Source organism: Myotis nattereri (assembly GCF_964212035.1).
Source record: "Myotis nattereri genome assembly, chromosome: 7".
NCBI lineage: Eukaryota > Metazoa > Chordata > Mammalia > Chiroptera > Vespertilionidae > Myotis > Myotis nattereri.
Genome location: NC_138082.1, coordinates 47,297,678 through 47,324,742, shown reverse-complemented (window position 1 = coordinate 47,324,742; position 27,065 = coordinate 47,297,678). Strand labels below are relative to the sequence as shown.

Genomic DNA, 27,065 nt, shown 5'->3' with positions numbered 1-27,065 from the left:
TCTTGAGGTTATATTCTTTTTAAAAAAATATATATTTTATTGATTTTTTACAGAGACGAAGGGAGAAGGATAGAGAGTTAGAAACATCGATGAGAGAGAAACATTGATCAGCTGCCTCCTGCACACCCCCTACTGGGGATGTGCCTGCAATCAAGGAACATGCCCTTGACCGGAATCGAACCTGGGACCCTTCAGTCCGCAGGCTGACGCTCTATCCACTGAGCCAAACCGGTTAGGGCTTGAGGTTATATTCTTACTTAATCCACATACCATCTCTAATGAAGTAAATAGTATCATCACTTTCTTTCATAGGTTAAATAACTTGTCCAAGTTCACAAAACTACAAGTGAAAGCTGAGTTTGAAACAAATTCATCGGATTTTACAACCAGTGCTCTTTACTGCTTTATTATAATTGTCTCTTAAGCAAGAATGTCTTTAGCAGCAGTGTTGTCAGGTTTTAGAAATGTAAACTAGAAGAAAGACTGTTATTTAAGGGGGGGGGAGCTATTTCTTTGTGTTTATATTCTCTAATTAGAAAATTGAAAACTAAAAGATTAGCAATCAAAACGGGAACTTCACCTAATAGCTTTCTTTGTATGATTACCCTGAATTCTGTTTGGTTGTTGAAAATGGTAAGAGCTAGTTAAAACAGTAGTACTAGATTGTTTAATAATAGATAGAATGGATAAAGGATGGCTCATTTCTAGAATATTATTAATTTTTGCTTTTTGAACAGAACAAACAAGCTATAAAATCTCCACCTAGTGGCAACTTTGGGTTACTGCATACTTGACAGAAGTGTCTGGCCTTGTCTCTGGGACACTTAACTGCTTATCAGAAGTAGTGCTAGACTATGACACAGAGCATTTTACATACATTATTTCATTTGCTTCTTCATAACAGTACTAGGAAGTAAGTAGTATTAATTCCCATCTTTACAAATGAGAAACGGAGACTCATACAATTTAAGTAATTTGCCAAAGATGATAAACTAACAAGTAGCATGCATACTAAATTTCTTTTTTGAGTGGGTGTGTTAGTGGTGAGGAGATGGGAGAGAGATTATCTGAACAGATTATTAAATATGCTATATTTAGGAATGGAATAAACTGGCCACTTTTTAAAAGAGTCTTGATACCCACTTTTTAAATTATTCTCCAAAGGGATTGTGTCAGTTTACATTAGTGTTGAGAAGGAATAATGGTACTCCTTTGTCCAAATCCTTGATAAAATAGGAGAACATTTGGTTTTTAAAGTTTCTTTACTCATTAATTATCTACCAGTTAGTTTGGTTATGACAGATTATTTATTGTAATTTATAAGTGCCATTATATTTTTTCCTGTGAGAGATGGGAAACAGAATGTGCTTTAAAATAATATCTCTATATAAAAGCCTAAACAACCGAACAACAGAACGACCAGTCTACCGGTCGCTATGATGTGCACTGACCACCAAGGAGAAGATGCTGAGTGCAGGAGCTGCCCCCTGGTGGTCAGTGCACTCCCACAGTGGGAGCACAGCTCAGCCAGAAGCTTCCCAGGCAGCACTACCAAGCAGCGGCAGTGGCAGGCACAGCAGGGCTGGGATGGGCAGGAGTGGTGCCCAGCCCCAGCTGGGGCTCCTCCCCAGCTGCCTGCCGCTTCAGGCACTACTACATCCCTCGTGGGACATCGGACTGCCGGTTTCGGCTGATCCTCAAAACTGGCAGTCCGATGTCCTGGAATGCGAGAGGGCACAGGCCAGGTCGAGGGACCCCACAGGTGCATGAATTTGTGCACTGGGCCTCTAGTATTTTATAGTATATTCACAAAGTTGTGCAACCATTACTACTAATTCCAGAACATTTTTATCACCTTCCCCTCCCTGCTTCATACCTTCCAATTTCAACCTCTTCTCATCCCTTGGAAACCCTATCTCTCTTCTGCCTGAATTTGTTTATCTGGACATTTCATATAAATGGAATCATACAATATTTGGCCTTTTGTGTCTGGCTTCTTTCACTTAGTAATGTTTTCATGGTTCAGCTGTGTTACAGCATATATTAATCAGTACTTCATTTCTTTTTATGGCTGAGTAGTATTCCATCACATAGATTTTACTTGTCCATTCTTGAATTGATTCTTTTTTGTGTGTGGCTACTATGAATATTGCTTCTATAAACATTTGTATACAAGTTTTTGTGTAAATATGTATGCTTTTAATTCTCTTGGGCATTTTACATTCCCACCAACTATGTATGAGAGTTTCAGTTTCTATCATTGCCAACACTTTTTATTTTACATTTTAAAATTATCGCTATCCTAGTTTATATGGATGGTATCTTACTGTGGCTTTGATTTGTATTTTTCTAATGACTGATAATGTTGAGTATCTTCTCATGTAAATGTCTATTCAAATTCTTAGCCCACTTTATTTTTGCAAAGGCTATCATCATTTATTTTCCCGTTTAACTTAATAGATGCCTATTTCACTGGATCCATTTCTCCATAAAGCATTAGTGACACATACTTATACTTTTTTCTTCTAAATTCTGTTGCAAACAAATATATTTATAGGTTATTTATAGTAGTTATATATTCTTCCCTTTTTATTTTTGTTGTTTTTTATTGTAGCAAAATATATGTAACATAAATTTTACTTCTCTAGCCATTTTTAGGTGCCTAATTCAGTGACATTAAGTACATTTACAATGTTGTGCAAGCATGATCACTATCTATTTCCAAAACATTTTATCATCCCACAAAAGAAACTCTGTACCTGTTAAACAATAAGATTAGAGAATTTATAATATTTTTGGGATGTCTTGAAATGGAACCTGGTTTATATTATATAAATCTATTTCAGCTTTGATTCATTTAAAGGAATATGTAGCAGATTGTGTTCTTTAATTTTTATAATTGTCATTGATTGTTAGTACTTGTGAAAGGATGATTTCTTGAAATGAAAAATGTACTTGTTTTGAAAAAAATATTTTACCATTATATATAATGCATATAACTTAGTTTTATGTATTGCATATAATTTGAAGTTGAAAATACACACATATATATGTGCTGTATAACTTATTATTTTAGGAAACCCAAGAATATACTCGAAATGTTGTTAGATATTGCCTTGAAGCTCTTCAAGACTGGTTTGATGCAATTAACTTTGTAGATGAGGTATGTACATTTTTGATATATGTAAAAGCATTTAAGAAAAGAACTGTTAGATTACATTTAACACTGAAAATAATGAATACCTTTTTATAGGACAAGGGAAAGAAGTCAGAGTGAATAATATCATTAAGTTTTAAAAAGGAAGAAGTGGGACACCAGTTCTTTGACATCTAGGAGGTTACACAGTGCATTACTTATGTGTTTATTTTCTAGAGAAGGGCATGATATTTTTTCCTGTGCTTAAATGTGTATGTCTCAGTATTTGTCAGGAGTAAATTAGTTTTATTTGAAGAGGTAAAAATGACAGTGCAAATGTGAATAGGATGGGGAATATTGATGGAAACAGTATCACAACTTTTTAAATTGGTCATCGTTCTTGAGTGGGTTTGAACAAAGGTGCTTGTTATTAATGAATAACGTAGAACAAGCTCTGTATGAATTAAGCAAGGGCTTGCTTCTAATTAGTCAGACACGTTTACTATTAGAAGCCCCTTTCATTCCTCTTATAAAGTGGCATCACAATATGCCATGTTTCAGACTACTTCAATTCCCTGGGTGAATTTTGAATCCTACACAGATGGAACCTCTGCTGTTTTTTGTTGTTGTTGTTGTTTTTTCCCCAAAACTGAAACTAACCCATTAAATTCCCCTTTCCACACCCTAGCCTTACTCCACCATTATACTTTCTGTCTCTGTGATTTTAACTAAGTAACTCATATAAGTAGAATCACAAAGTATTTGTCTTTTTGTGACTGGCTTATTTCACTTAGCAAAAAGTCCTCAAAGTTCATCCATCTTGTAGTATGTGTCAGAAATTTCTTCCTTTTTATGGAAGGCAAACTTTTATTTATTAGACTAATTTATAGACTTTTATTCACATAATGAGGAGGATGCTGTTCTCATATTTTTGAAAAAAACTTTCACGGATCTGACATATTGCAGCTCTTCATAGTTCTATACTGATACTACATTAGTATTATTATCTGAATGTTCTGGACAATATTTTTTAACATGAAAAAACTTTACTAAAATTTATAAAAGCATTAAAAATACTTTTTTAATTTTTTAAAATTTGTTTAAAAAAGACAGCTATTGTGTACTTTTGCCCTATAGTGATAGTGTGACCCCTGGGATTCACATATTTAAAATACAAATTCTGTAATAGTCACAAGGTTGCCAAAAGTCTTGAAGATAATAGTACTAAGCTTAATTATGGAGGTTGTGTGTTCAGCACTGATGTGGGGAACATCTCACTTAGCTTGTGAAGGAACCTAGGCAAGCATTTCACCTATACTCAGTTTAGGACTATAATCAGAGGCTCTTACCACTCTGAATATAACAGTGGGTCCAGACTAACTTCTTCTACTTGTTAGGAAGTTACTTATGTTTTCTAAGCTTGAATTTCCCTTTTTATAAAATGAGACTATTAATAGTTCCTACTTCACAGGATTTTTATGAGGATTAAATGGGGTAATGTGAATAAAGTGGGGACTGGCACATGATGAGTGCTCAATGCCAGTGAGCTGCAGTTGTTTTTCATGTCACTATTATGTGTTTGGTATGCATGCATTTGAAGATTCCCAAGTGGCCTACGTAAAGGGATATCTCTCCCATTTCTTATTCTGTGCTGGAGGCTTCAGAGGCTTCAGAGTTGAGTAGTATACAATTTTTGCCTTCAGGAACTTATATTTAGGTGTTTAAAATAGAATAGTTTTATCTTTTCTATGTATTTTTTAAAGCTATACTTCTGAAATTTTAAGTCTTGATTAAAAATATAGGAATAAATCAAGGTGAAAGTGTGGTTTCAACATTTTAAAACCTTCTTTGAACTTCTGTAAAACATTCTTTGACTTGTGGATTTTGTTTATTCCAGCCAGCTCCCAACCAAGTCACTTTTCATCTGCCACTACATCGTTACTATGCTATGTTTCTGAGTAAGGTAAGATTATCATTAAACAATTCTTTTTTTTTTAATATTAGAAAATAAATATTCAGTTAGTAACTTTTTAATCATATTTTTTAGGCTGTGAAATGTCAAGAACTAGATTTGGATTCTGTTTTACCAGATCAGGAAATGTTAATGAAACTAATGATTCATCCACTCCAAATTCAAGTACGTATTCAGGCTTTTAAACATTTTGATTGAATTATTTGGTTAAATGATTCTTCCTTTATTTTATTTTTATGCCATTATCATTGTTTTAGTAGCCAAAATGTTTGAAAAAATTTTACCGGGGTGGGCGAGGGCAGGCTAGAAGGAATCAATGGGGGAATAAGAGGACATATGTAATACTTTCAATAATAAAGATTTAAACAACATTAAACTTAGTTTTGATATTTTTGCTAGGTTATATTTAGGAATTTTTGCTTTTATGAGATTTACGCTTAGTTATAGTTTTCTCAGGAATTATTTTCACTATATTTATTTGTAGGGAAAGTTTATAGCACTGCTTTGGGGATTTAGTAGACCTAATGGATTATAGCCTTGGTGGCACCACTATTTTATTATCCATGTTGTTTGGGGTAATTCACCTACTTGATTTGTTTCAAATATTTCTCATAGATTCCTTATTTAATATTTCAGTGAATATTACTATAACTATATCCAGAAGCCATCACTAAATAACTCTTATAAAACTAACTCACATATACAATTCCAACAAAAGGGACCACATAAAGCATTTAAAAAATTTAAGTATATATTTGAATTGAATGTCTTAAATTAACATTGGACAGAATGTCAGGCTCATACTGTGATTAAGTTATAAAATATTTTGAAGTGATTTTTCAATATAACATTTTATAAAGATTGAATTTAGATGACTTCTTTGTCCAATTTACATAATTTTTATTTTACTAGGCAAGTCTTGCTGAAATCCACAGCAATATGTGGGTAAGAAATGGTCTGCAAATCAAAGGACAAGCCATGACCTATGTTCAATCTCATTTCTGTAATTCCATGATCGATCCTGACATTTACCTATTACAGGTAAGCCAACTTGATAATAGATGTTGTACTTTAGATTGGAAATGTCTCATTTGTACCCACAGGATTCTAATCTATTCATATGACTGAATGACAACACAGAAAGGTCATTGCTATTGAAAGAAGAATTACATTTCCCAAGAGAAGGGGCCATGCCACATCATGCAGGACCACAGAAGAAGCATTAGATTTGTGCAGGAAGTGGAAGCAGGAGGGGGGGAAATATAAGAGTAGAACTGTTTCTTTCTTTCTTTCTTTCTTTCTTTCTTTTTTCTTTTTTCTTTTTTTTTGGTGTCTCCATAGGAAAGGCAAGTCAGGGCAGAGGAAACACTTTAGGATTGGCTAGTTTGAATAATTTTGGTGGGTTTTTGCGGCATAGGGACTGTCCCTGGCTATCTGGTACTTGGTCCTGGATTGATTTACTGTAGGGGGCATACTGGATGGTTGTATGTGAGTTTAATAAAGGGGGTGACTGACTTGCATATAAGAGGCTGGCTCCCAAGTGAGTTATTTACTCTCTTTAGGAATTAGTTCTCCTTGAGAGTACCTGGGTAGTCTCTTGCAGGGTCTGTAAGGCCTCCCCAAGATTTCAAAACATCATAGATGCAAAAAATTAAAAAAAAAATACCCAACATGATTGATATAAGAAGTAAAACTGAATATGGAGAAATAAAATTGATGGTTTTGATTTTTTTATCTTTTGAAGGTTTGTGCTTCTAGACTTGACCCAGATTATTTTATTTCATCTGTCTTTGAAAGGTAAGCATACTTTTATAAGACAGGTATTAGGAAGTATTTGAAATTTAAGTTAATTTTGTTTTAACATTCAAAAAATTTGTCTCAAATATTTCTCATAGATTTAAGGTAGTGGATTTGTTGACAATGGCGTCGCAACATCAAAACACAGTACTTGATGCAGAGCATGAGAGGTCGATGTTAGAAGGCGCTCTTACATTTCTTGTGATTCTTTTGAGTCTTCGTTTACATTTAGGTAAAAAGCAGTGATACTAATACTTGGGTATTAAATACTATTTTCTTCCGTTTCCTCTCCCTCCCAGTGTTAATAACTGGCTTATGGAAAAAAAGGGAAAGGATGTGCACATATTTAAACAGTGTTTCAAACTTAATATGTTAAAACCCTTAATTTAAGGGAACTTCAAACAGCAGGTAGTTAAAGTGCAGTTATATTTGGGGCATTGTATTCTTTGCTCTTTAATTTTGAAAGCATCTTATTTTTGGTAAACAGCTTAATAAAATGTGTGATAAGTTGTTTCTTTATAATTTGTTAATTCAGATTTATTAATTCTGTTTTTAATTATTTTAGGAATGTCTGATGATGAGATTCTTAGGGCAGAGATGGTAGCCCAGCTGTGTATGAATGACAGGACACATAGTTCATTGCTGGACCTCATATCCTTTTAAAAGTTTAATTTACTAATAGTTGCAGGATCTAAATAATAAGTAATTTTTATAGATTAAAGATATATCACTTTTTTGACTAAACTTTTTTTTGAATTTGAAAATAGTATGGAAAAAAGTGTTTGTTCCATTGTGTCTTCAGGGCTAGTGGCAGATGTTTTGGCCTCTAATTGTCACCTCTCAGGGAGCTCTTTTTTGTTTTTTAATGTATTTTTTATTGATATCAGAGAGGAAGAGAGAGGGGAAGAGCAATAGAAACATCAGTCATAAGAGAGTATCATTGATTGACTGCCTCCTGCACGCTCCCTACTGGGGCTCGAGCCTGCAACCTGGTCATGTGCCCTTGACCAGAATTGAACCTGGGACCCTTCAATCTGCAGGCTAATGCTCTATCCACTGAACCCAACCGGCTAGGGCTCTCAGTGAGCTCTTGTTAGGCCTCCGTTAGACCTCAGGACTGATGGCTCGGGGCACCCAAGGATATGTATGACCTTCTAGGACAGTATTTGTGAAAGAAAGCTGGACACCTTGTAAAAGGCAGCGAGTACTTTATCATATAGCCTGGCTGGAATTCTGGTTAAAGTTTAGAGGTTTGCCTTATATTTACTATTACCAGGGTTTTAAACATTCTGAGGATTTTTTCTTTGAGTTTACTGTTAAAACAAGAGGTTTTTAAGGGCAAGGACTATTGTCTACAACTTTGAAAACGTATGGTTCCTTGTATAGGACTGAGCATACATGGATATGTTATTTTTTGTTATTGTTATAAAATCTTAGACCAAGATCATCATGTTATTTTGTGATAAACATTTTTTCTTGTAAATTTTTGACTAAATTACTTTTTATATTGTGAATATGTTTGGAATAATTTGCTACAATTTTGTGAAATGACTCCTATTGGAATTCCTGTTTGATAACTTTGAAGATTTTCATAAGCAGCATCCTGTTGTTGTTTTAGAATTTTTTAAAACAATTATATACTGTGTATCAGTGCTGTAACAGAGCAAAAGCATGTTAGAAATTTTGAATTTAAAAGAATTGTACACTTCAATGTGAAGCCAGTGGGAAAGAGTCTGTGGTTTTCTGGTTTCCTTCTTTTAAAAAATTTGCTTAGCATCTTTTTCTTTTTACTTTAAGATGACATTTTGTGTTTTTGGAAAAACAATCTTTACTCGTAAAAATCTTGGTTAATTTTTAGTCTGCTCTCTTTGATTTTCTAAGGGAAAGCACACATTTGCAAAATGATGAAAATATAAATTAATTTTTTTAGAGTTTTATTTTTCCTTTTCTGAAATTTGATTAATTAGTTTTGGGGAAATATACTTGGGAACAACTTCAGCATATACTTTATTAGTAGGCTTCCAGATTAAAAATATTTTTAAAATTCACAATTATAAATAGTTATCGAATTATATAGCCCTCTTGTGGTCAATTTCATATATTACAGACAATTCTGCCTTTTTAGCAAAAACAGTTAGAAACTGGGGTACCTTAATAAGTTTATAAATCTGGCTTTTAGTCATGAATTTTTTTTCTTGACACATACATCATATTCCAGAAAATCCAAATCCCAAAAGTGGCATTATTCCGGGCAGTTATAGCTTTGAATCAGTTTTATCAGCTGTAGCTGATTTTAAGGCTCCTGTTTTTGAACCTGGAGGTTCTATGCAACAAGGCATGTATACTCCTAAAGGTACGTTTATGTACATAAATTCTTTTAAATATCAGTTTTCCTGAAGGTGAGTTGTGTATACTGAAAAAAAATGTTTTGCCTTTCATTTATTCTGCTTTGGGTTTTTTCTTCAACTTTCTTATAGATGTATGTTTGTCCTTTATGGTATATAGTGATGTTGCTATCACTTATTTACAAATCTATGGTTTTTATATTATAATAAAGCTTTTTAGATGACTGAATTATAAAAGGAACTTTATATATGAACTGTATTAGTTCATTTTTATAAGTGAATGAACTGTAAATAAACCACAAATTATAAAACAAAATATATACCTAAAAACATTTTGAATGTATTTGCTTTCAAAATTTGATTTGGAAATAGTACTCACCACCCAAATTTTAATTTGAAGCAGGTGAAATTAAAATCTATATAGGATACTGAAACATTTTCAAAACGTAGAATCCTTTCCTTAAATGGTTGATTTTCTAAGATTTCCCTGGAATTTATAGATAACATGTTTGATAAGAGCCAGAAGTAGGTAATGTCTTGATTCACAGTCTTTTCTTTTTAACTTTCACATTTTCACTAATGTAAGGTAAAATTTTGAAAGAAGTAGCAGTTACATGCTTCATGACCACCTCAGTACTCGTTTTCTAAATGAAAAACTGATGCCCACTTTGAAGTTGTAAATAGAATGTACTGTGTTCGGCACAGCAGCAGAATGAGCCTTCTTGTGTGGGATTTTTCAGGGAGTTTACAAAGAATAACTCAGAGTTTCTGGTTGTGACATATTCCATTAAAGGAAAAGTTTTTCTTTGTTGCAGAGAGCATTTTGTATCTAAAATTTAGGTGAGCTTCCAAGGGGAGTGGTGTTCTTGTATGGTACAGAGCCTATTAAAGTGTGCGGTGAGGATTACCTCTGTCAGACTCATCTGTGGTCCTTATTGAAAACCAAATCTGCTCTCATTAAGATCGCTAGGGATGGATTCAGGGAGTATGCTTTTTTTTTTTTTTTTTTTTTTAACAAGCTCTACAAGATGATTGTCATACACAATAAAGTTTTAGACACTGAGATGGAGCACTGGGTATTTGAAGATTAGTTGCAAGAAATTGGGTGTCATATTCAAATACAGTACTGAATTGTATTAGCTAATTGTGTGATGTTGAGAAAATTAGTTTATCTTTGGATTTGACTTATTTGCAAAATGAATGGTTTTTAAGGTTTTCAAAAGTGATTAAATAAACCTTTCTATAATTTTGGGGAACTAAGCCTTAAGTAAATCTGCTATACAAACCTGCTAAAAGCAGCCCGACTATTGTCAAAGTGTGTGTGAGTAGCGGATATATAGCTTCTTGTCTGTTTTGACACCTCCTTGCTCCAAAGTGGCCCCTGTTACAACCTCTGGAAATTCAGCTCCAGTGGAACACTGTTTGAAGCCTTCTGTACTAGTTAAGCACTAAAGTTTTCTTCCATTGCTATGGTTTCATAATTCTAATAAAAGCATTGCTATTTTAATTTTACAAATTAATAGAATTAAAAGTGAGGGACAGTAGATGATAATAGAAACAGTAGCAAAAGTCTTTGTGAAGGACTATCTTAAGGATCTTAGATCATACTTATGATAATTTAAGACGAATAGTGTGTCCCATTTGACCCAGTAATCCCACTTCTAGGAATATATCCCAAGAAAACAGAAACACCAAACAGAAAGGATATATGCACCCCTATGTTCATAGCAGCACAATTTACCATAGCTAAGATCTGGAAACAGCCTAAGTGCCCATCAGCAGATGAGTGGATTAGAAAACTTTGGTACATCTACACAATGGAATACTACGCTGCTGTAAAAAAGAAGGAATTCCTACCATTTGCAACAGCATGGATGAAATTGGAGAGCATTATGCTAAGCGAAATAAGCCAGTCAGAGAAAGATAAATATCACATGATCTCACTCATTTATGGAATATAATGAACAACATAAACTGATGAACAAAAAAAGATCCAGAGACAGAGAAGCATCGATCAGACCGTCAAACCTCAGAGGGAAGGTAGGGGAGGGTGCGGATAAGGGGGAGAGATCAACCAAAGGACTTGTATGCATGCATATAAGCCTAACCAATGGACACAGACACCAGGGGCGTGAGGGCATGAGTGGGGCGGGGGGGGGGGGGGCATTGGGGCAATAAGGACACATATGTAATACCTTAATCAATAAAGAAAAAAAGAAAATAGGTACAACTGTTAAAAGTTTTTTATGTCAGAAAGTTGAAATTATAGATGTATAGGAAGAATCTTAAGCTTCTTACTATGTTTTCAAATGTTGAGAGTTCTGCTACGGATACTGAGAGGGGAAAAAGCTTAATTTAGGAAGGAGGTAGCAGTTTCTAGAATTATTATTCCATTGTGTAGATTTTGCTACATCTAAATATCATTTCTATTATTATATACGTGGTATACTGTATTTTCTTATATAGATTCACTTTTTTAAAACTTTGCCTCATCCTATGCATGATTATTAGTGAGATCACAGGTTTTATTTACAATGTACATTTTTCTAATACACATTAATATAATTATTAAAATAAAAAGGTTTGTACAGTTAATACTTAAAATCATCTTGTGTACCATCATACATAGGCTAGTGGTTTGTAATTATGGAGAAGGTAAGGAGATCAATTTTAATATGTCATTACCATGACAACTTTGAAAAGTGTTAATGCATTGTGTTTCTCACTTTCTGGTTGACAATTTATAAAAAATATCCAGTGAACTAAATTTTTATGGTGAGGTATTATCATATAAAAATTTTTGCTCACTAGTTCATAGTGAACTTGAGAACTTTCATAATGATGAAATTATGATTTTTGATTTAGAAAGTATTCATGACATCAAGCTTATTAAACCAAATATATCTAATTAAACTCTCCCATCTTTTAAATTTAAAATATACTTAATGTAATTCATCATTAGAGATTGGCCTTATTCCTATGAAGTCAGTGTTTTGTTTCTACTTTCTTTTGAATAATAGCTGAAGTCTGGGATCAGGAGTTTGACCCCGTCATGGTCATTCTTCGAACAGTTTACCGTAGAGACGTGCAGTCTGCAATGGACAGATATACAGCATTGTAAGTTCGTTATATTGATTAGTATAATAATGGACATTTTGTATTTATATAGAAACATTTCAATTATAACACAGATGTGATATGCTCTCATTAAAGTATGCTCTCAGTCTTTAGAGGAGAAAATATTTTAAGATTAAAAAAATAGTCTGGCTGAGACCTATGTCCTCAAGATCTTGACCCAAAATCTGATTTTAATCTGATAAAAATAAATTTTATAAAACATAAAACCAGTGGAATTCAAAGATTGGTTTTCTGTTGTTCTACTTTTAAACCACTAGAGGAGGCACAAGTTAAGAGAATAAAATTGTCTGATATCAGAGATGATGGGTATCAAAAAGTGTGGTAATATTGCTATTAACTGGGAAAATAGCCAAAATAAAATGAATTTTACTTGTAAGTATTTAAAGTAGTTTAAAATGTGGATGATTTCAGAAAATAAAGTTTTGAAGGATATCTTTTTAATGCATTCAATTTTGTATGTTGTAGATTATTTTAAATGTATTCCACTTATTTTTAAACTTCATTAATTAATATTAGATTTTTGAACATCATATTTTATTTGTGCTTTTCTAAAGCTTAAGGTAAACATTTAAAAAACAAGTTTAAATTGATATAGATGTCTTTAATTTTGAAAAAAATATGTGTCCAGATATCTATCAAAGTATAAATATATTAGGTATAACTGAAACTTCTCTTTTGCCAGACTTTTCAATAATAGAGATACGTTGAATTTAAGATCCATCACAGATGTATTTGAAGAAAATTTTGGTGCCAAATTTTGGTGCAACTCCCCCCAAATAAAACAAAACCTAATTTACTCATCAGCATCTTTCCCTATTTTTCTCTAAAACCCTTAGGGGGATAGTCTGAAGTTGCCCTTTTTCTGCTTTCTTAGCAGTTTCTTTCTATGCTTATGTGGTTTTATAACTATTTGCTTGTACGCTTTTACTATACTGTTAGTTCCTTGAGGGAAGATACTTTTGTCTGTATATCTCTTTTACATTTTCAGTAATTCTTTCAGTGCTGGCACATAGTAGGTAGGCATTTAGAGTATATTTGTTGAATAAATAAATTTGAGTGGTTCACATTAAAAAATTAAAGATGGGTGGGAGAAAGCATTTACATGGAAAAAACCTAGTGTGGCCTTTCTAAATACTGTTGTTTTAGATGGTTCTGCCTTTTTTTTCAGGAGGCAGTGGTAGTGGCTGTTCAATTGAGTATTACATAAGAATTAAATGAATAGTAAATTTTATTATTCTCTTTTACATTGTAATAAATAGAAATTTGGACTAGGATTGGGCTGAAACTTTAAAGCCTTGTAATCAATTTTAAAGAGGAAATTTTATTTAACAATACCTTTATGGAATGCTTGTTATATGCTAGGCCCTCTGTGAAGCAAACAGAATTGCATCTTTTATTTTTCACATAGACTTTTAATTGAACGCATTTAGACTTGCGGTTCTCAACCTGGGATGATTTTTGTCCTTCACAGACACTTGGCATTGTGTGAAGACTGGGAGGGTTGTTACTGACATCTAGTAGATGCTAGGTCTGCGCCCCAAACAAAGAATTACCTGGTTCCAAATGTCACTAGTGTTAAGGTTGAGAAACCTGGTTTAGATCTATATGTTTGGGGTTTGGGGTTATCTTGATTTCTAGTTTTATTTGCTTTGTGATAAGTGATTGTGATCTGTGTATTAGTTCTTTTTGTATTTGTTGAGATTTACTTTGTAATTTATTGTTTTTTCAATTTTTATAAATGTTCTAAAATTAGTTAAAATTATGTGTATTCTCTAATGGATGTTATTTATTTTCTTTGGGTCGAGATTGTTAATTGTGTTGTTAAAAATCTTCAAAATCCTTACCAATTTATTTTTACTGGTCTTTCTGTTAGAACAGTGGTTGGCAAACTCGTTAGTCAACAGAGCCAAATATCAACAGTACAATGATTAAAATTTCTTTTTGATAGCCAAATTTTTTAAACTTAAACTATATAGGTAGTAGGTACATTGTTATAAACTTAATTAGGGTACTCCTAAGCTGGCCTTTGCTAAAAACGTCCTCAATCTGATTGAGGTACGTTTGCTGAGGTCGACCCCTTCCAACTCTCCCATCCACAATCATCTTGTATACTTGTTTCAGATAGATGAGTGTGGATGGGAGAGTTGGAAGGGGTCGACCTCAATGAAGGAACGTACCTCAAAACAGGGTACCTCCCCCGCGCTGCGTATCCCGCGGCCCGACCAACCGAAACCCCCCACTTCTTCTAACGCTACTTCTTCAAAATAGACTCACCCAGGCCGAAAACTGACTTCTGCGCATGGGCCACGAAGTTTCAATCGCACTGTATGTGCATGCCCGCATGTGGTATTTTGTGGAAGAGCCACACTCAAGGGGCCAAAGAGCCGCATGTGGCTCGCGAGCCGCAGTTTGCCGACCACTGTGTTAGAAGTATGTTAATATCCTTTATTAAAGGTGTGGATTTGTCACTTTCTTTGTGTAATTCTCTCAGATTTTGTCTTTTATGTTTTGAGTCTTCTGTTCATCCAAGTTCATGATTATTATCTTCCTGGGAATCTGTTATTTTTCCATCACAGAAGAGACAAACTTTCTTATTTCTCATTGTGAGTTATGCTTTCATTGAGGGTAAAGCTTTTCAGGTCTCAGCTTTATGTGGGACCTCAGTTCCATTTCTAAGCCTGGTGTGAGTCCAACACCTTGAGATCTCAAAGACTTTAAAACCATTGGCAAACACAGTGTTAGTGCTTGTTATTTTTTCCCCTGTTACCTTGGAGAACTCTACTTTCTCTTTTGTGCTTCAGATATGCCTTCAAAAGGTTATATGTTATGTTTTATCCAGCTTTCCCAGCTGTAGTGGGGAATTTTTAGCTTATCTATTTTATTCAGTTACTGCAATTGGAAATTTAAAATAATATATTTTTATTGATTTTTTTTTTTTTTTTTTTTTTTTTTTTAGAGAGAGGGAGAGAGAGAAATACATTGATTTGTTGTTCCACTTATTTATGCATTCATTGGTTGATCCTTGCATGTGCCCTGAAGGGAGATTGAACCCTCAACCTTGGCGTTTGGGGATGATGTTCAAACCAACTGAGCTACCTGGCTAGGGCACAACTGGGAATTTGTTTGCCTAGTTCTTTACTTTGTATTCTTTCTGTTTGTTTTCCTTTGTTAACATTTTCCTATTCATATTTCTCTTTAGTTTTAGCTCTCTCCACTCATTTTTATCCAATATGGAAGGCAATAATAATGTTCATTTGGCTTTTTCAATCCTCATCTGAGGATATGTATTTTTTCATTGAGAGAGGGAGGGAGGAAGATAAAGAAGGGAGGGAGGGAGGGAGAGAGGCAAGGTTGGAGGGGGCAAGGGGAGAGAGAGAGAGAGAGGAAGAGAGAGAGAGAGAGAAAGAGAGAGAGAAACATTGATGTGAGAAACATCTATCGGTTGCCTCCCATCCACTTGTGCCCTGACCAGGGATTGAACCTGCAACCTGAGTATGTGCCCTGACCGGGAATGGAACCCACGTCCCCTTGGTGCACAGGATGGCACTCTAATCACTAAGCAGTGTTGGCAAGGGCCCATTTAAAAATTTTAAGCAATTTGATTAAAATAGTACTGAATAGCTTTAGACTGTTTGGCTCAGTGGAAAATGTCAGCCTGCTGACCAAAGGGTCCTGGGTTTGACTCTGGTCAAGGGCACATACCTCTGTTGCAGGCTCCTCCTCGGCCTGGGCTTTGGTCGGGTCGTGCAGGAGGCAACCAATCAGTGTGTTTCTATCACATCGATATTTCTCTCTGTCTTTTCCTCTCTCTTCCACTCTCTCTAAAAATGGTAGACAATATTTGGAAAAATATCCTCGTGTGAGGATTAAAAAAAATGTACTGCATAGGAAATGTGACAAAAATTAATGACAATAAATCACAGTTTATACTACAGTTTAATCTTGAGTCTACCATCTAATTTTAGTTTTGTTTTATTTTTACAGTTTAAAACAGAATGGAAAATTCCCTGGAAATCCTTGGCCTCCTTATAAGAAAAGGACACCACTCCATCCCAGCTATAAAGGTCTCATGAGACTATTGCACTGTAAAACTTTACATATTGTGCTATTCACTCTGCTTTACAAGGTACAGTAATGATTTGAATAGAAAGATTCCGATTAGAATTTATTTCCATAATTTTCAAATAGAAGTGCTAAAGGATAATATTTACATAAAAGTACCATTTATAAAGCAAAGTGTATTTATAATTTAAGATATATGAGGGTATGTTATAATCACATGTTTATGAATTCTAAGTTAAAAATAATGGAATAACTATACCATTCTTTGTGGGAACTATGTTATCCAGCTCCAGATTAGCAATATTTATAGATAGCTTCTGTAGAACAAGAAGTGAATATGGTGAAATTACAGGAAGATTGGGATGAACAACAGGGACCAAACAACCACCAGTAGCTACTAACATGACAAAACTAAGATGACAGCCATGGGGGCCAGTAACCCTGTGTTTAAGGTTGTTCCCTTGTTTTTTTAACTCTTATCAGGAATGTGACATGGAGGGATGTGAATGGGTTCCTATATGACACATTAAGATATTGCTCATGTTAAAGACTTTAGAAACTCAAAAGATATTTTTACTTTCTTCTTACCTTGAATTTGTTTTATTCTTGGCTCTTTTCACATAAACTGATTTATTTATTTGGCTAACATTAATAGTGTACTAAAAAATTGTACGCATAATATTGTGGTGTATGCATATAAAACAGGCATATTTATGATATAATCTGGATAAGAGATGAAAGACAAAAGAACTAATGTTATAAGATGAAATTACTATAGACAGTTACAAAGTAACTATAGACATAATAAACATATAATTAGATACAAAGGAAAACTACTGTTCTTCCTAATTAGAATTTGAAAAATTAAAAAGCATAAAAAGAAAAATAAGCATATTTGTTATGCAAATTTCCAATGACTACCTACACATTTATTAATTATTTAAGAAAATATATATTAAACTTAGTTAAATAGACACTAGATTTTTTCTTAATGTTTGCTATGTACTAGTAATAAAATAATCTTTTTAGATTTTTGTATCCCTCCCTCTTTTCAACTCTACCTGAGCAATTTTTCAATTTATTCCTGTTAAGATTTTAGATATGTGTTTCAAAATATCTTAAATGGTTTATTTTTATTAATTTCCAAGAGGATTATTCAATAAAATGATTAAAATTTTTCTTTTCTTCATTAAAAAAGTAAAATATTTTTTCTTACTAAAATTATATTTGTATTTATTTTTACAAATAACAGATATTTTTGAATGTTTACTTAGTGCTAGATTTTGTTTCAAATGCTTTATATGTACTTATATACATTACTTTGTTTAATTCTAGCAAAATTTATGAGTTAAAGTTGTTATTTTTATTTTTCAGATACGATTTTTGAGTTTTAGAGGTTAAATAACTACTTCAGATGATTAATCTGAGCACTGTTATAATTAATAAGTAGTAAGTCAATAATTTATGATTTAAAAATTAAAGTCTTACTGTGAATGATTTATGTTCTCTCAAGTTATATTTTTCAACCTTTTATTTGCTTACTGTAAAAATAGTATTTTATCCAAAATAGAAAGGCAGTGTTATAAGGTTATTACGAACAAATTTTTTAAGGTCTGAACTTTATAATAGCTTTTAATTTAATAATAATAGAAAAAACTTTTCTAACTGACATTGCACTGGCAAGTCAACTTTCTAAAAACCAATGTCAGTAAAACATTTTCTCTCCTGCCATGTTTATTAACAAACATTAATATGGAACATGTTAATAAAATTCCCCAGAAAAGTCACTTTAATTTTTTTGCAGTATTTAATAAAGTGATTTTTTTCTTAGCTATGAAATTGAAGCTGTAAGATGGAATGTCACAGGATTTCAAGCCAAAATTTACTTGAATTTAGTAATATTTTATGTATCAAGAGAAGGCAGTGTAGTAATGGTAGATAATCTTTGGGAGTCTGAAATCTGTGTTCTAGTTTTGCTTACACTAACTGAATGTGTGGCTGAGACTTGGTTTCCTTTATAAAGTAGCAGATTAAAAGGATGACCTCTGTTGCCTCACAGCCTTCAACCCACTTCTACTGCTGCTCTGATATCCTTGTCATCAGTAGAAGAGTGTCAGAAAATTAGGATATAAAATATTCTTGTTGTTTTTTCAGATACTAGTATATTTATAATAATGGATTTAGTGGACTGTTTAATGTGTTAACCTTTAGGAAATCAGTGAACTCTTATTTTTAGATATTGCTTAAAATACTGTGTGATCTTGCAAGGGAACTTGTATTTTTGGTTTAGTTTGTCTTTTCACCAAGATGTAGCTTTAGTACATGTTTGATCATGCTATATACTTATGTGTATGTTTATTTTTTTAAATCTATGACATTAAAATGTTTTTTGATATTTAAATGTGTAATATATTTTGTGGAAAAAAGTAATTATGAGGCATTTTTCCCCCCTTTTAAAGATTTTAATGGATCATCAAAATCTGTCAGAACATGTACTCTGCATGGTTTTATATCTGATTGAATTAGGACTTGAAAATTCAGCTGATGAGGAATCAGATGAAGAGGTAAGTAATTTTGTACATTTTTGACATTAAAGTTTATAACATTCCTTAATAAAGGTAATATGTCATCTTGAAATGTATTTACAAAATCATCTTATATATGATCTTAACAACTATTAGAAAAGGAGGCTCTTTTTGATCTTTAAATTCAGGGGTTTTTAGCTGTTTCACTGATACATTACACCAGGGGTCCTCGAACTACGGCCCGCGGGGCACATGCAAATACAAATATTGTATTCGTTCCCGTTTTGTTTTTTTACTTCAAAATAAAATATGTGCAGTGCACATAGGAATTTGTTCATAGTTTTTTTTTTTAAACTATAGTCCGACCCTCCAACGGTGTGAGGGACAGTGAACTGGCCCCCTGTTTAAAAAGTTTGAGGATCCCTGCATTACACTCTACTTGTAGAATTATTGAATTTGAAATTGGTAAATTCATAATCTGTAGATCTGAGAAAAGTAGTTAATGAATTTTTGGTGTTATGGTAATAACATTGATTACTGGTAATAATCAGTTCAGTCTAGAAAGTCTAGTAATTTGATTAGGGATTATTTTTGAGAAGCAAGTATTTTGGGTAAAGATTTTAAGTTAGTGAAGTGAATAGTGTTTTATGGGAGAACTAGAGGCCCGGTACATGAAATTCTTGCACTTGGCAGGTGATGGGGGGAGGAGGTCTCTCAGCCTGGCTTGCACCCTCTTGCAGTCCAGGAGCCCTGGAGATATCTGACTGATGGCTTAGGCCCGCAGGGAGTGGGCCTGAACCGGCATTTGAACATCCTTAGTGCTGCTTGGAGGTGGGAGAGGCTCTGGCCATGGCTGCTGCGCTTGCCAGCTGTGAGACTGGCTTCTGGCTGAGAGTGGTGCTCCCCCTGTGGGAGCGCATTGACCACTAGGGGGCAGCTCCTTCATTGAGCGTCTGCCCCCTGATGGTCAGTGTGTGTCATAGTGAGCGGTCGTTCCACTGTTCGGTCAATTTGCATATTGACCTTTTATTACATAGGATGTTTAAAGTACTTAAGTATACAAGTTAAGATTTTTCAGCACTTTAAAAGTATCATTCCATAAAAGCAATTGTTTCTACAAATTGATTTTAAAATATAAGGCTTCCTCATTCCCTCCCTTCAAAAAGACAAAATACAACACAACAGCAAAACAAAAAACAAACAAACAAAAAAACAAGTAAAAAGACTAGGCAGTTGAATCAACATATATTCTCCCATAGATAGTAAAGTATCATTAAGATTCCTCTAAGATTAGGTCAGATTTTTAGTTGATTTTTCACACTTTCTTCTACAGTTATTCCATATTACCATTATTTGGCTATATAATGAGTGGCTAACGAGTGATGAAAAATATTCTGTACATTAAGTATTTTCAGATTTAAAATGTACTTTTCAGGAGAAATTTAGCTGACTTCCTTTGAATTTACCCATATTAGTATTGAAAAGTTTATTCTTGTATTTTGTGTTTGAATTTGGTTTTATTAGTACTTTATAATTTGTGGATGAGGCTATGGGGATTTAAGGATATGACAGACAGTGGATGATTATTTGGGCTTGTTACACCTCCCTTGTACCTTAGACCTGACTTGACAAGGCTTGATATTCATTATGTTTATGTTTTAGGCATCAGTGTGTGGACCAGAACGTTGTCATGACAGTTGGTTTCCTGGCAGTAATTTAGTAGCCAACATGCGACACTTTATAAACTATGTTAGAGTGAGAGTTCCAGAGACTGCTCCTGAAGTGAAGAGAGACTCACCTGCAAGTACCAGCTCTGATAGCTTGGGTTCTTTACAAGTAAGTGTGGAAGGGAGAAAGAAAAAAAGGAAACGCTTTATGTTATGTTTGGACAGATACATTGTTTAGGTCATCCTGTGATATCCAAAAGAAAAATAAATGTGGTTGTAGGTAACTATAAATTGTCTTTTATTTTCTCTGATATATCTAAGCAGCTTCACCTCTCTTTTTCCTTTAATCTGCCAGAGTTCACGAAGGCCTAAAGTTCTTCAAAGAGAGGTAGATGTATGTGATATTTGCATTAACTAGCTATACGGCTTTAACTGGAAATGTGGAAAAACACTGAAGTATTTGTGTGTGTATATGTATGTTTAATTAATATGGTTAAATTTAAAGAGGTGTTTCTTTAATGTATACGTGTGTGTTTTTAATATAGTGATTTAGGTATAATTTTAAAGGAAATTCATATTATTGAATTTAAAAAAATAATACTGAGTGCTTAGTGGGTTTTTCTTGGTAGTATTAGAAGTATTTTACATCAATTATGAGCAGCACATTTGGGTCTGTTTACATTTAGCATTGTTACTAACAACTTAAAAATAAATGTTTCCTAAATCAAAATAAATTTAATGTTTAATTGCCGGCAGCATGCCCATTTATAATTTTTTTATTATGGCAGTTAATTAACTTTGATAAAATAAGCTCTCAGAACTTAAACTCCATATATTGTGTATTTGGATTCATTTTGGAAATCAGCTCTCATTGCATGTAGCTTAATTAATTTTTAAAAAGCAGAAATGAAATATATTGCAGTGACATGTCAAATAACTAAACTTAAACACCTAATGCCTACAATCTATGTTTTTGTGAGTAGGGAACATTGAATCAGACATTTCTCATAGTAGAGTCCTGTGGTCAGAGATTTCTTTGCCTTTGACAACATGTTCTTGCTGTGAACATCATATAGAGTTTTTATTAAAATATTGGAATTTTTCTAAGAGGCAGCTTTTGCCTCTTAGGCTGATAGAGAGTATTTTGAAAAACAACTTGGCCCTCGCCAAGTTGCGCAGTGGTTAGAGCATAAGCCCGAGGACCAAAGGGTTGTGGGTTCGATTCCCAGTCAAGGGCACATACCTTGCTCGTAGGCTCGATCCCCAGCCTGGGTTGGGGGCCTGTCAAGGCATATGTGGGAGGCAACCAATCCATGTGTCTCTCTCACATAGATGTTTCTCTCTCTCTCTCTCTCTCTCTCTCTCTCTCTCTCTCTCTCTCTCAGTCTTTTGCTCTCTCTCTTCTCCTCCCCCCTCCCTTCCACTCTAAAAAAATCAATGGAAAAATATCCTGGGGTGAGGATTAAAAAATTAGAAAAACAGTTTGGATGTTGAAAAATAGTGTATATTATAATTTAACTCATCAAAGCATTGGAGCATTGTTTTTATTCTTGCTTAAAAAATTAATGAAATGTATTAAGCTGATGTGTGTCTTAATTAAAAATGATTTCTAAGAACTCTAATTCAGTTTGACAGCTTTAGGGTAAAGGCTATTTAGACAATACATTGAAAAAATTGGTTTTTAAAAATCTGTTCAAATAACAAATTATAGAGATACTCAAATACGAAACAGATAAATTTGATTTTTCATCTTTATATTTCATATTAATAACTTTAAGCATATGTTAGAAATAATTTTCAAACTTTTGAAGTTCCTTAAAAATGAAACTAATTAGCAGGTCATATTTATTAGCATAGAAAAAATTAATTTATAATTTTCTTCACTGGAAAATATGACAGTTTTTTAGAAATTAGTATAGTATTCTTTTTTTTTTTTTAAATCCTCACCTAAGGATATTTTTCCATTGATTTTTATTTTTTTTAATATATTTTTATTGATTTCAGAGAGTAAGGGAGAGGGAAAGAGACACAAACATCAGTGATGAGAGAGAATCAATTATCGCTGCCTCCTGTACATCCACACTGGGGATCGAGCCCGCAACCTGGGCATGTGCCCTGATTGGGAATCAAACTGTGACCTTCTGTTTTATAAATTGATGCTCAACCACTGAGCCATGCCAGCTGAGCTCCATTGATTTTTAGAGAGAGTGGAAGGGAGGGGGAGAAACATAGACAGAAACGTTGATGTGAGAGAGACACATCGATTTGTTGTCACCTGCATGTGCCCGTTGGGTGGCAGGGCTGGTGTGGCCAGGGGTTCAAGCCTGCAGCCAAGGTCAACCCTTGACCAGAATTGAACCTGGGACACTTAAGTCTGCGCTGATGCTCTATCCAGTGAGCTAAACTAGCTAGGGCAAATATGGTATTCTTGATGAATGTTGGGTAGAACAGCTTTTCTTTTTTTAAACTGATGAGGAACTTAATTTATGATTCCTCTTTAATATGACTATAGACACTACTCAAGCTTTGTCTGTTTTCTCTAGTAGATAGATAGATTCAGGAGGTTGCAAAAGAGTTGTTATCTTGGATTATCTCCTTTCTCCTCTTCATTGTTATTTTCAGATTGAGTGGGTCTAAGTATATGTAGGAAAGAGAGGTGAAGAGTCAGATATCTTAAAAAGAAAATCTATTGAAACATATCTGCATGAAACTTTGAACATTCCCTTTGGAAAATGTAGTACTAATATGTTTTTAAACTTGACACTGAATAACTTCTTTGATTTCTTTCTTTTTCTTTTTTAATGGTAGAATTCTGGTACAGCCCAAGTTTTCAGCTTAGTAGCAGAGCGTAGAAAGAAGTTTCAGGAGATCATCAATCGTAGCAGCAATGAAGCAAATCAGGTGGTTCGTCCTAAAACTTCAAGTAAATGGTCTGCTCCTGGTTCAGCTCCACAGTTAACTACAGCCATTTTGGAAATTAAAGAAAGTATATTGTCTTTGCTAATTAAACTTCACCACAAACTCTCAGGAAAACAAAACTCCTACTATCCTCCTTGGCTTGATGATATAGAAATTTTGATCCAACCAGAAATTCCTAAATATAGTCATGGAGATGGTATAACTGCAGTAGAAAGAATTTTACTAAAAGCTGCATTGCAAAGCAGAATGAACAAACGTATCATTGAAGAGATATGTAGAAAAGTGACCCCTCCTGTACCACCCAGAAAAGTCACTGCAGCAGAGAAGAAAACATTGGACAAAGAAGAAAGGTAATTTTTTATTTTTACTGTTTTTAACATGAATGGTACAGTTCAAGATTTGATATAGCTTTTCTTATTGGCTGAGGACCTGGGTGTTTAGTAGCTATAATCATAGCTTAATGCTTTGTAAGATAAATGGAACCAAATGTAGTTGGTGCTTGTGTGTGTAGTATGCTTGAGTTAGTTGTTGTTGAGAAAACAAGGTTTCTGACCCCAGCATTAAATTACTGCCTTAAACTTGTAGGCCCCTGTGGAAAATTGATACTTCTGTAATTACCATGGGAATCTAATAATTCTCCTGCTGTTTTCAAAAACTTTTATCAATTTAACTTTAAATGAGAACAGAAAATTTAAAAAATATATTTTAAATATATCTCAAAATAAAAATCGGACTATTTTAGTTCCTTTTGGTTCTTTCCACTCTTTTCAGTGTGTGATCACTGATTATTAAATAAGGAATGTTTTAAAACAGTGATGGTGAACCTATGACACGCATGTCAGAGGTGACACGCGAACTCATTTTTTTGGTTGATTTTTCTTTGTTAAATGGCATTTAAATATATAAAATAAATATCAAAAATATAAGTCTTTGTTTTACTATGGTTGCAAATATCAAAAAATTTCTATATGTGACACGGTACCAGAGTTAAGTTAGGGTTTTTCAAAATGCTAACACGCTGAGCTCAAAAGGTTCGCCATCACTGTTTTAAAACATACTTATGACTCTAGCTTTTGGAACTCTAGATTGCTTTTAATTTGTTGTTAAATCCTGATATTTATAAATTAAAAAAAAAATCTTTCTTGGATGATTTTCCTTTTTACCAAGATAAGGGAGGCTAGCAGGAGGCTCAGGCTTAGCAGTAAAATTGATGTGCTCAGGCTTGTCCATTTCTGAGTTTAAGAGGGACATCCAAGTGAAGATGTCCAGTCAAATAAATTTGACTTGTAGGGGAGAATTCTGAGTTATAGCTACAGATTTGGGCACATAAGTAATAATTAAAGCCTTGTATATGGAAGAGTGTGTACAGTAAGAGAACACTTAATATAGGACTCAAGGAGAAAACATTAAAGGGAGTGACTGAGGAAGGAGTACCCACAAAAGTGACTGAAAAGGGATGGCTAGAGTAGAATAGGAGAACTTCAGAGAGTGGCATTAGAGAAGGCATGAGGAGGTTCAGGAAGGAAGAAACTTCTCAGCATTGTTAAGTGCTGCAAAAATTCCGAGAAGATTGGCTGTTCTGTTTGACCATATAGTTAGAATCTCATCTTTGGTAACTGTATCAGGAGCAATTTTAGTCACATATGTAGTTGTACTTTATTGCTGATGTGATTTTGTTACACATAATTTGTTACAAGTATACATAAAAGGCTTTGGTATATTATGAATTTAGGAAAGTCCAGATTTCTCATAGTACTTTATAATAGGAAATAGAGGCCTGATGCACGAAATTTGTGCAAGAGTAGGCCTTCCTTCCCCCTGCTGCCAGCACCAGCTTCCCTCTGACACCCAGGACCCGAGTTTCCCTCTGGCTGCCGGCAGGCACACAGGACCCGGGCTTCCCTCGCAACCCCGGCTTCGTCTGAAAGGTCGTCTGGAAGGACATCTGGTCTAATTAGCATATTATGCTTTTATTATTATAGATTGTTATAAATAACAATTTAGATGACAGTTCATTAATTTTGAATTAGTAACTTCCTAGAATTTAATGGATCTGATAAAATCATAATGTCAAAATGAGTTAAATTTTTATTTTTGTTAGTCTTTTCTAAATTGGTGATTTTTTTTTTTTTTGGTTATAGCATAATATGTTTTTTTTAAGGAAGATAAACATCTGTGAGTCAAAGTTTGTTTTATTTGGTCAAAAACATTTTGTGATTATTACTCAATAGACATGATACTGGAGTACATAGTTCAGATGCTATTTTTACAAAAGCTCTAATGCTATTATAATAAAAAATATTCTAAAAACAATTTCAAGACTTTCTTTGTAATGGGCTTTAGTTACTTTGAGCAGTGATGGTATTGACAAAAAGTTGAAACTATTCCTATAGCAGACAGCTAAGAATTAAGATGAATCTATTTGAATCTCACTATGCTTCTCACATTATCTTTTCTTAGTTTATTTTGGCTTTGGGATTAAGTTTTATAATAAGGGCAGAATAGTTCACAAGCGTTTAATGATGAATCATTCCCAAGTACCTGATCTATAGACAAATTTGGCATCACTTTCATAATAGATTAACTCCATAGAAAACAAGATACAAATAGGAAACCTTAGATGGTTGTAACATTATGCAGTCTCAGTGTCTCCACCTCTGGGGTAATAATGGAAAATTCTTGAGTTGTACTGAATCTGCCAGAACTTGTTTATGTTTTTACTCATATCTGTGCCCAATTTTAGAAAAGAATAACCTACATTAAGAAAAATTAACAATGGAAGGAAAATATAACAATGACACATCTCCCCCCCCCCCCCCCCCCCGGAAATTATAGAAAGCTAGTATAGATATACTTTTTTTTTTTTAGCAGCTTAAAGCGATACCCATTTATTTACTCACTGTTTCTGTATGTCCAAGTCCAGACATAGTGTGACTGGGTTCTCAGCTCAGTCTCACAGGCTAAAATCAAGGTGACAGCCATACTGATCTAGAGCTTAATCTTCCGGGCTCATGTGGTTGTGGCAGAATATAAATGCATTTTAATTCTAGTGCCAAGCAGTTACATTTGAGGCTTTCTTATGTTTGATATATGGATTTGTTTTTTGAAATATTCTCTTATGGAATATATTCTAAATGTACATGTACATGTTTAAGGCAAGCTGTAAAGTGCAATAACAGTGTTTTAATTTAAAAAACATGCTAAGCCTTATAAATTTACAAAATAGTGCTATATGAGACCAAGCATGTATCCTGTCAATGCTATTGTTACTTATAGCCCTTTTGGAGGTCTCATAGAATGCTCTGAGCAACTATAGCATATTTTTGTTTGTTTCCGCTTTTTCTATGGTGGCAAATCTTTGTCTTTTGAGGATGGATTTAATTTTTCAAACCATTTTATTTTATTTTATTTTTTGTGTTGTAAGACAAACTCTAATCTGCCTCAGTTATTCTTTTTTATTCTTTTTTTAAAAATAAATCTTGCCGAAACCTGTTTGGCTCAGTG

The 27,065-nt window shown here is 33.8% G+C and overlaps 1 protein-coding gene across 1 annotated transcript in view; it reads left to right on the top strand.

The window, feature by feature from the left end:
- The window catches only part of UBR3 (ubiquitin protein ligase E3 component n-recognin 3), a gene marked incomplete at its 5' end in the record, with an annotated part of 186,279 nt that overhangs the window by 82,783 nt on the left and 76,431 nt on the right, over positions 1-27,065 (top strand). Inside the window, 13 exon segments of the mRNA XM_081095514.1 lie at positions 3,077-3,163; positions 5,034-5,099; positions 5,184-5,273; positions 6,021-6,149; positions 6,853-6,905; positions 7,004-7,137; positions 7,471-7,562; positions 9,126-9,258; positions 12,271-12,367; positions 16,373-16,514; positions 18,910-19,014; positions 20,638-20,811; positions 23,451-23,911. Of these exon segments, the coding sequence (XP_080951640.1) occupies positions 3,077-3,163; positions 5,034-5,099; positions 5,184-5,273; positions 6,021-6,149; positions 6,853-6,905; positions 7,004-7,137; positions 7,471-7,562; positions 9,126-9,258; positions 12,271-12,367; positions 16,373-16,514; positions 18,910-19,014; positions 20,638-20,811; positions 23,451-23,911 (1,763 nt within the window).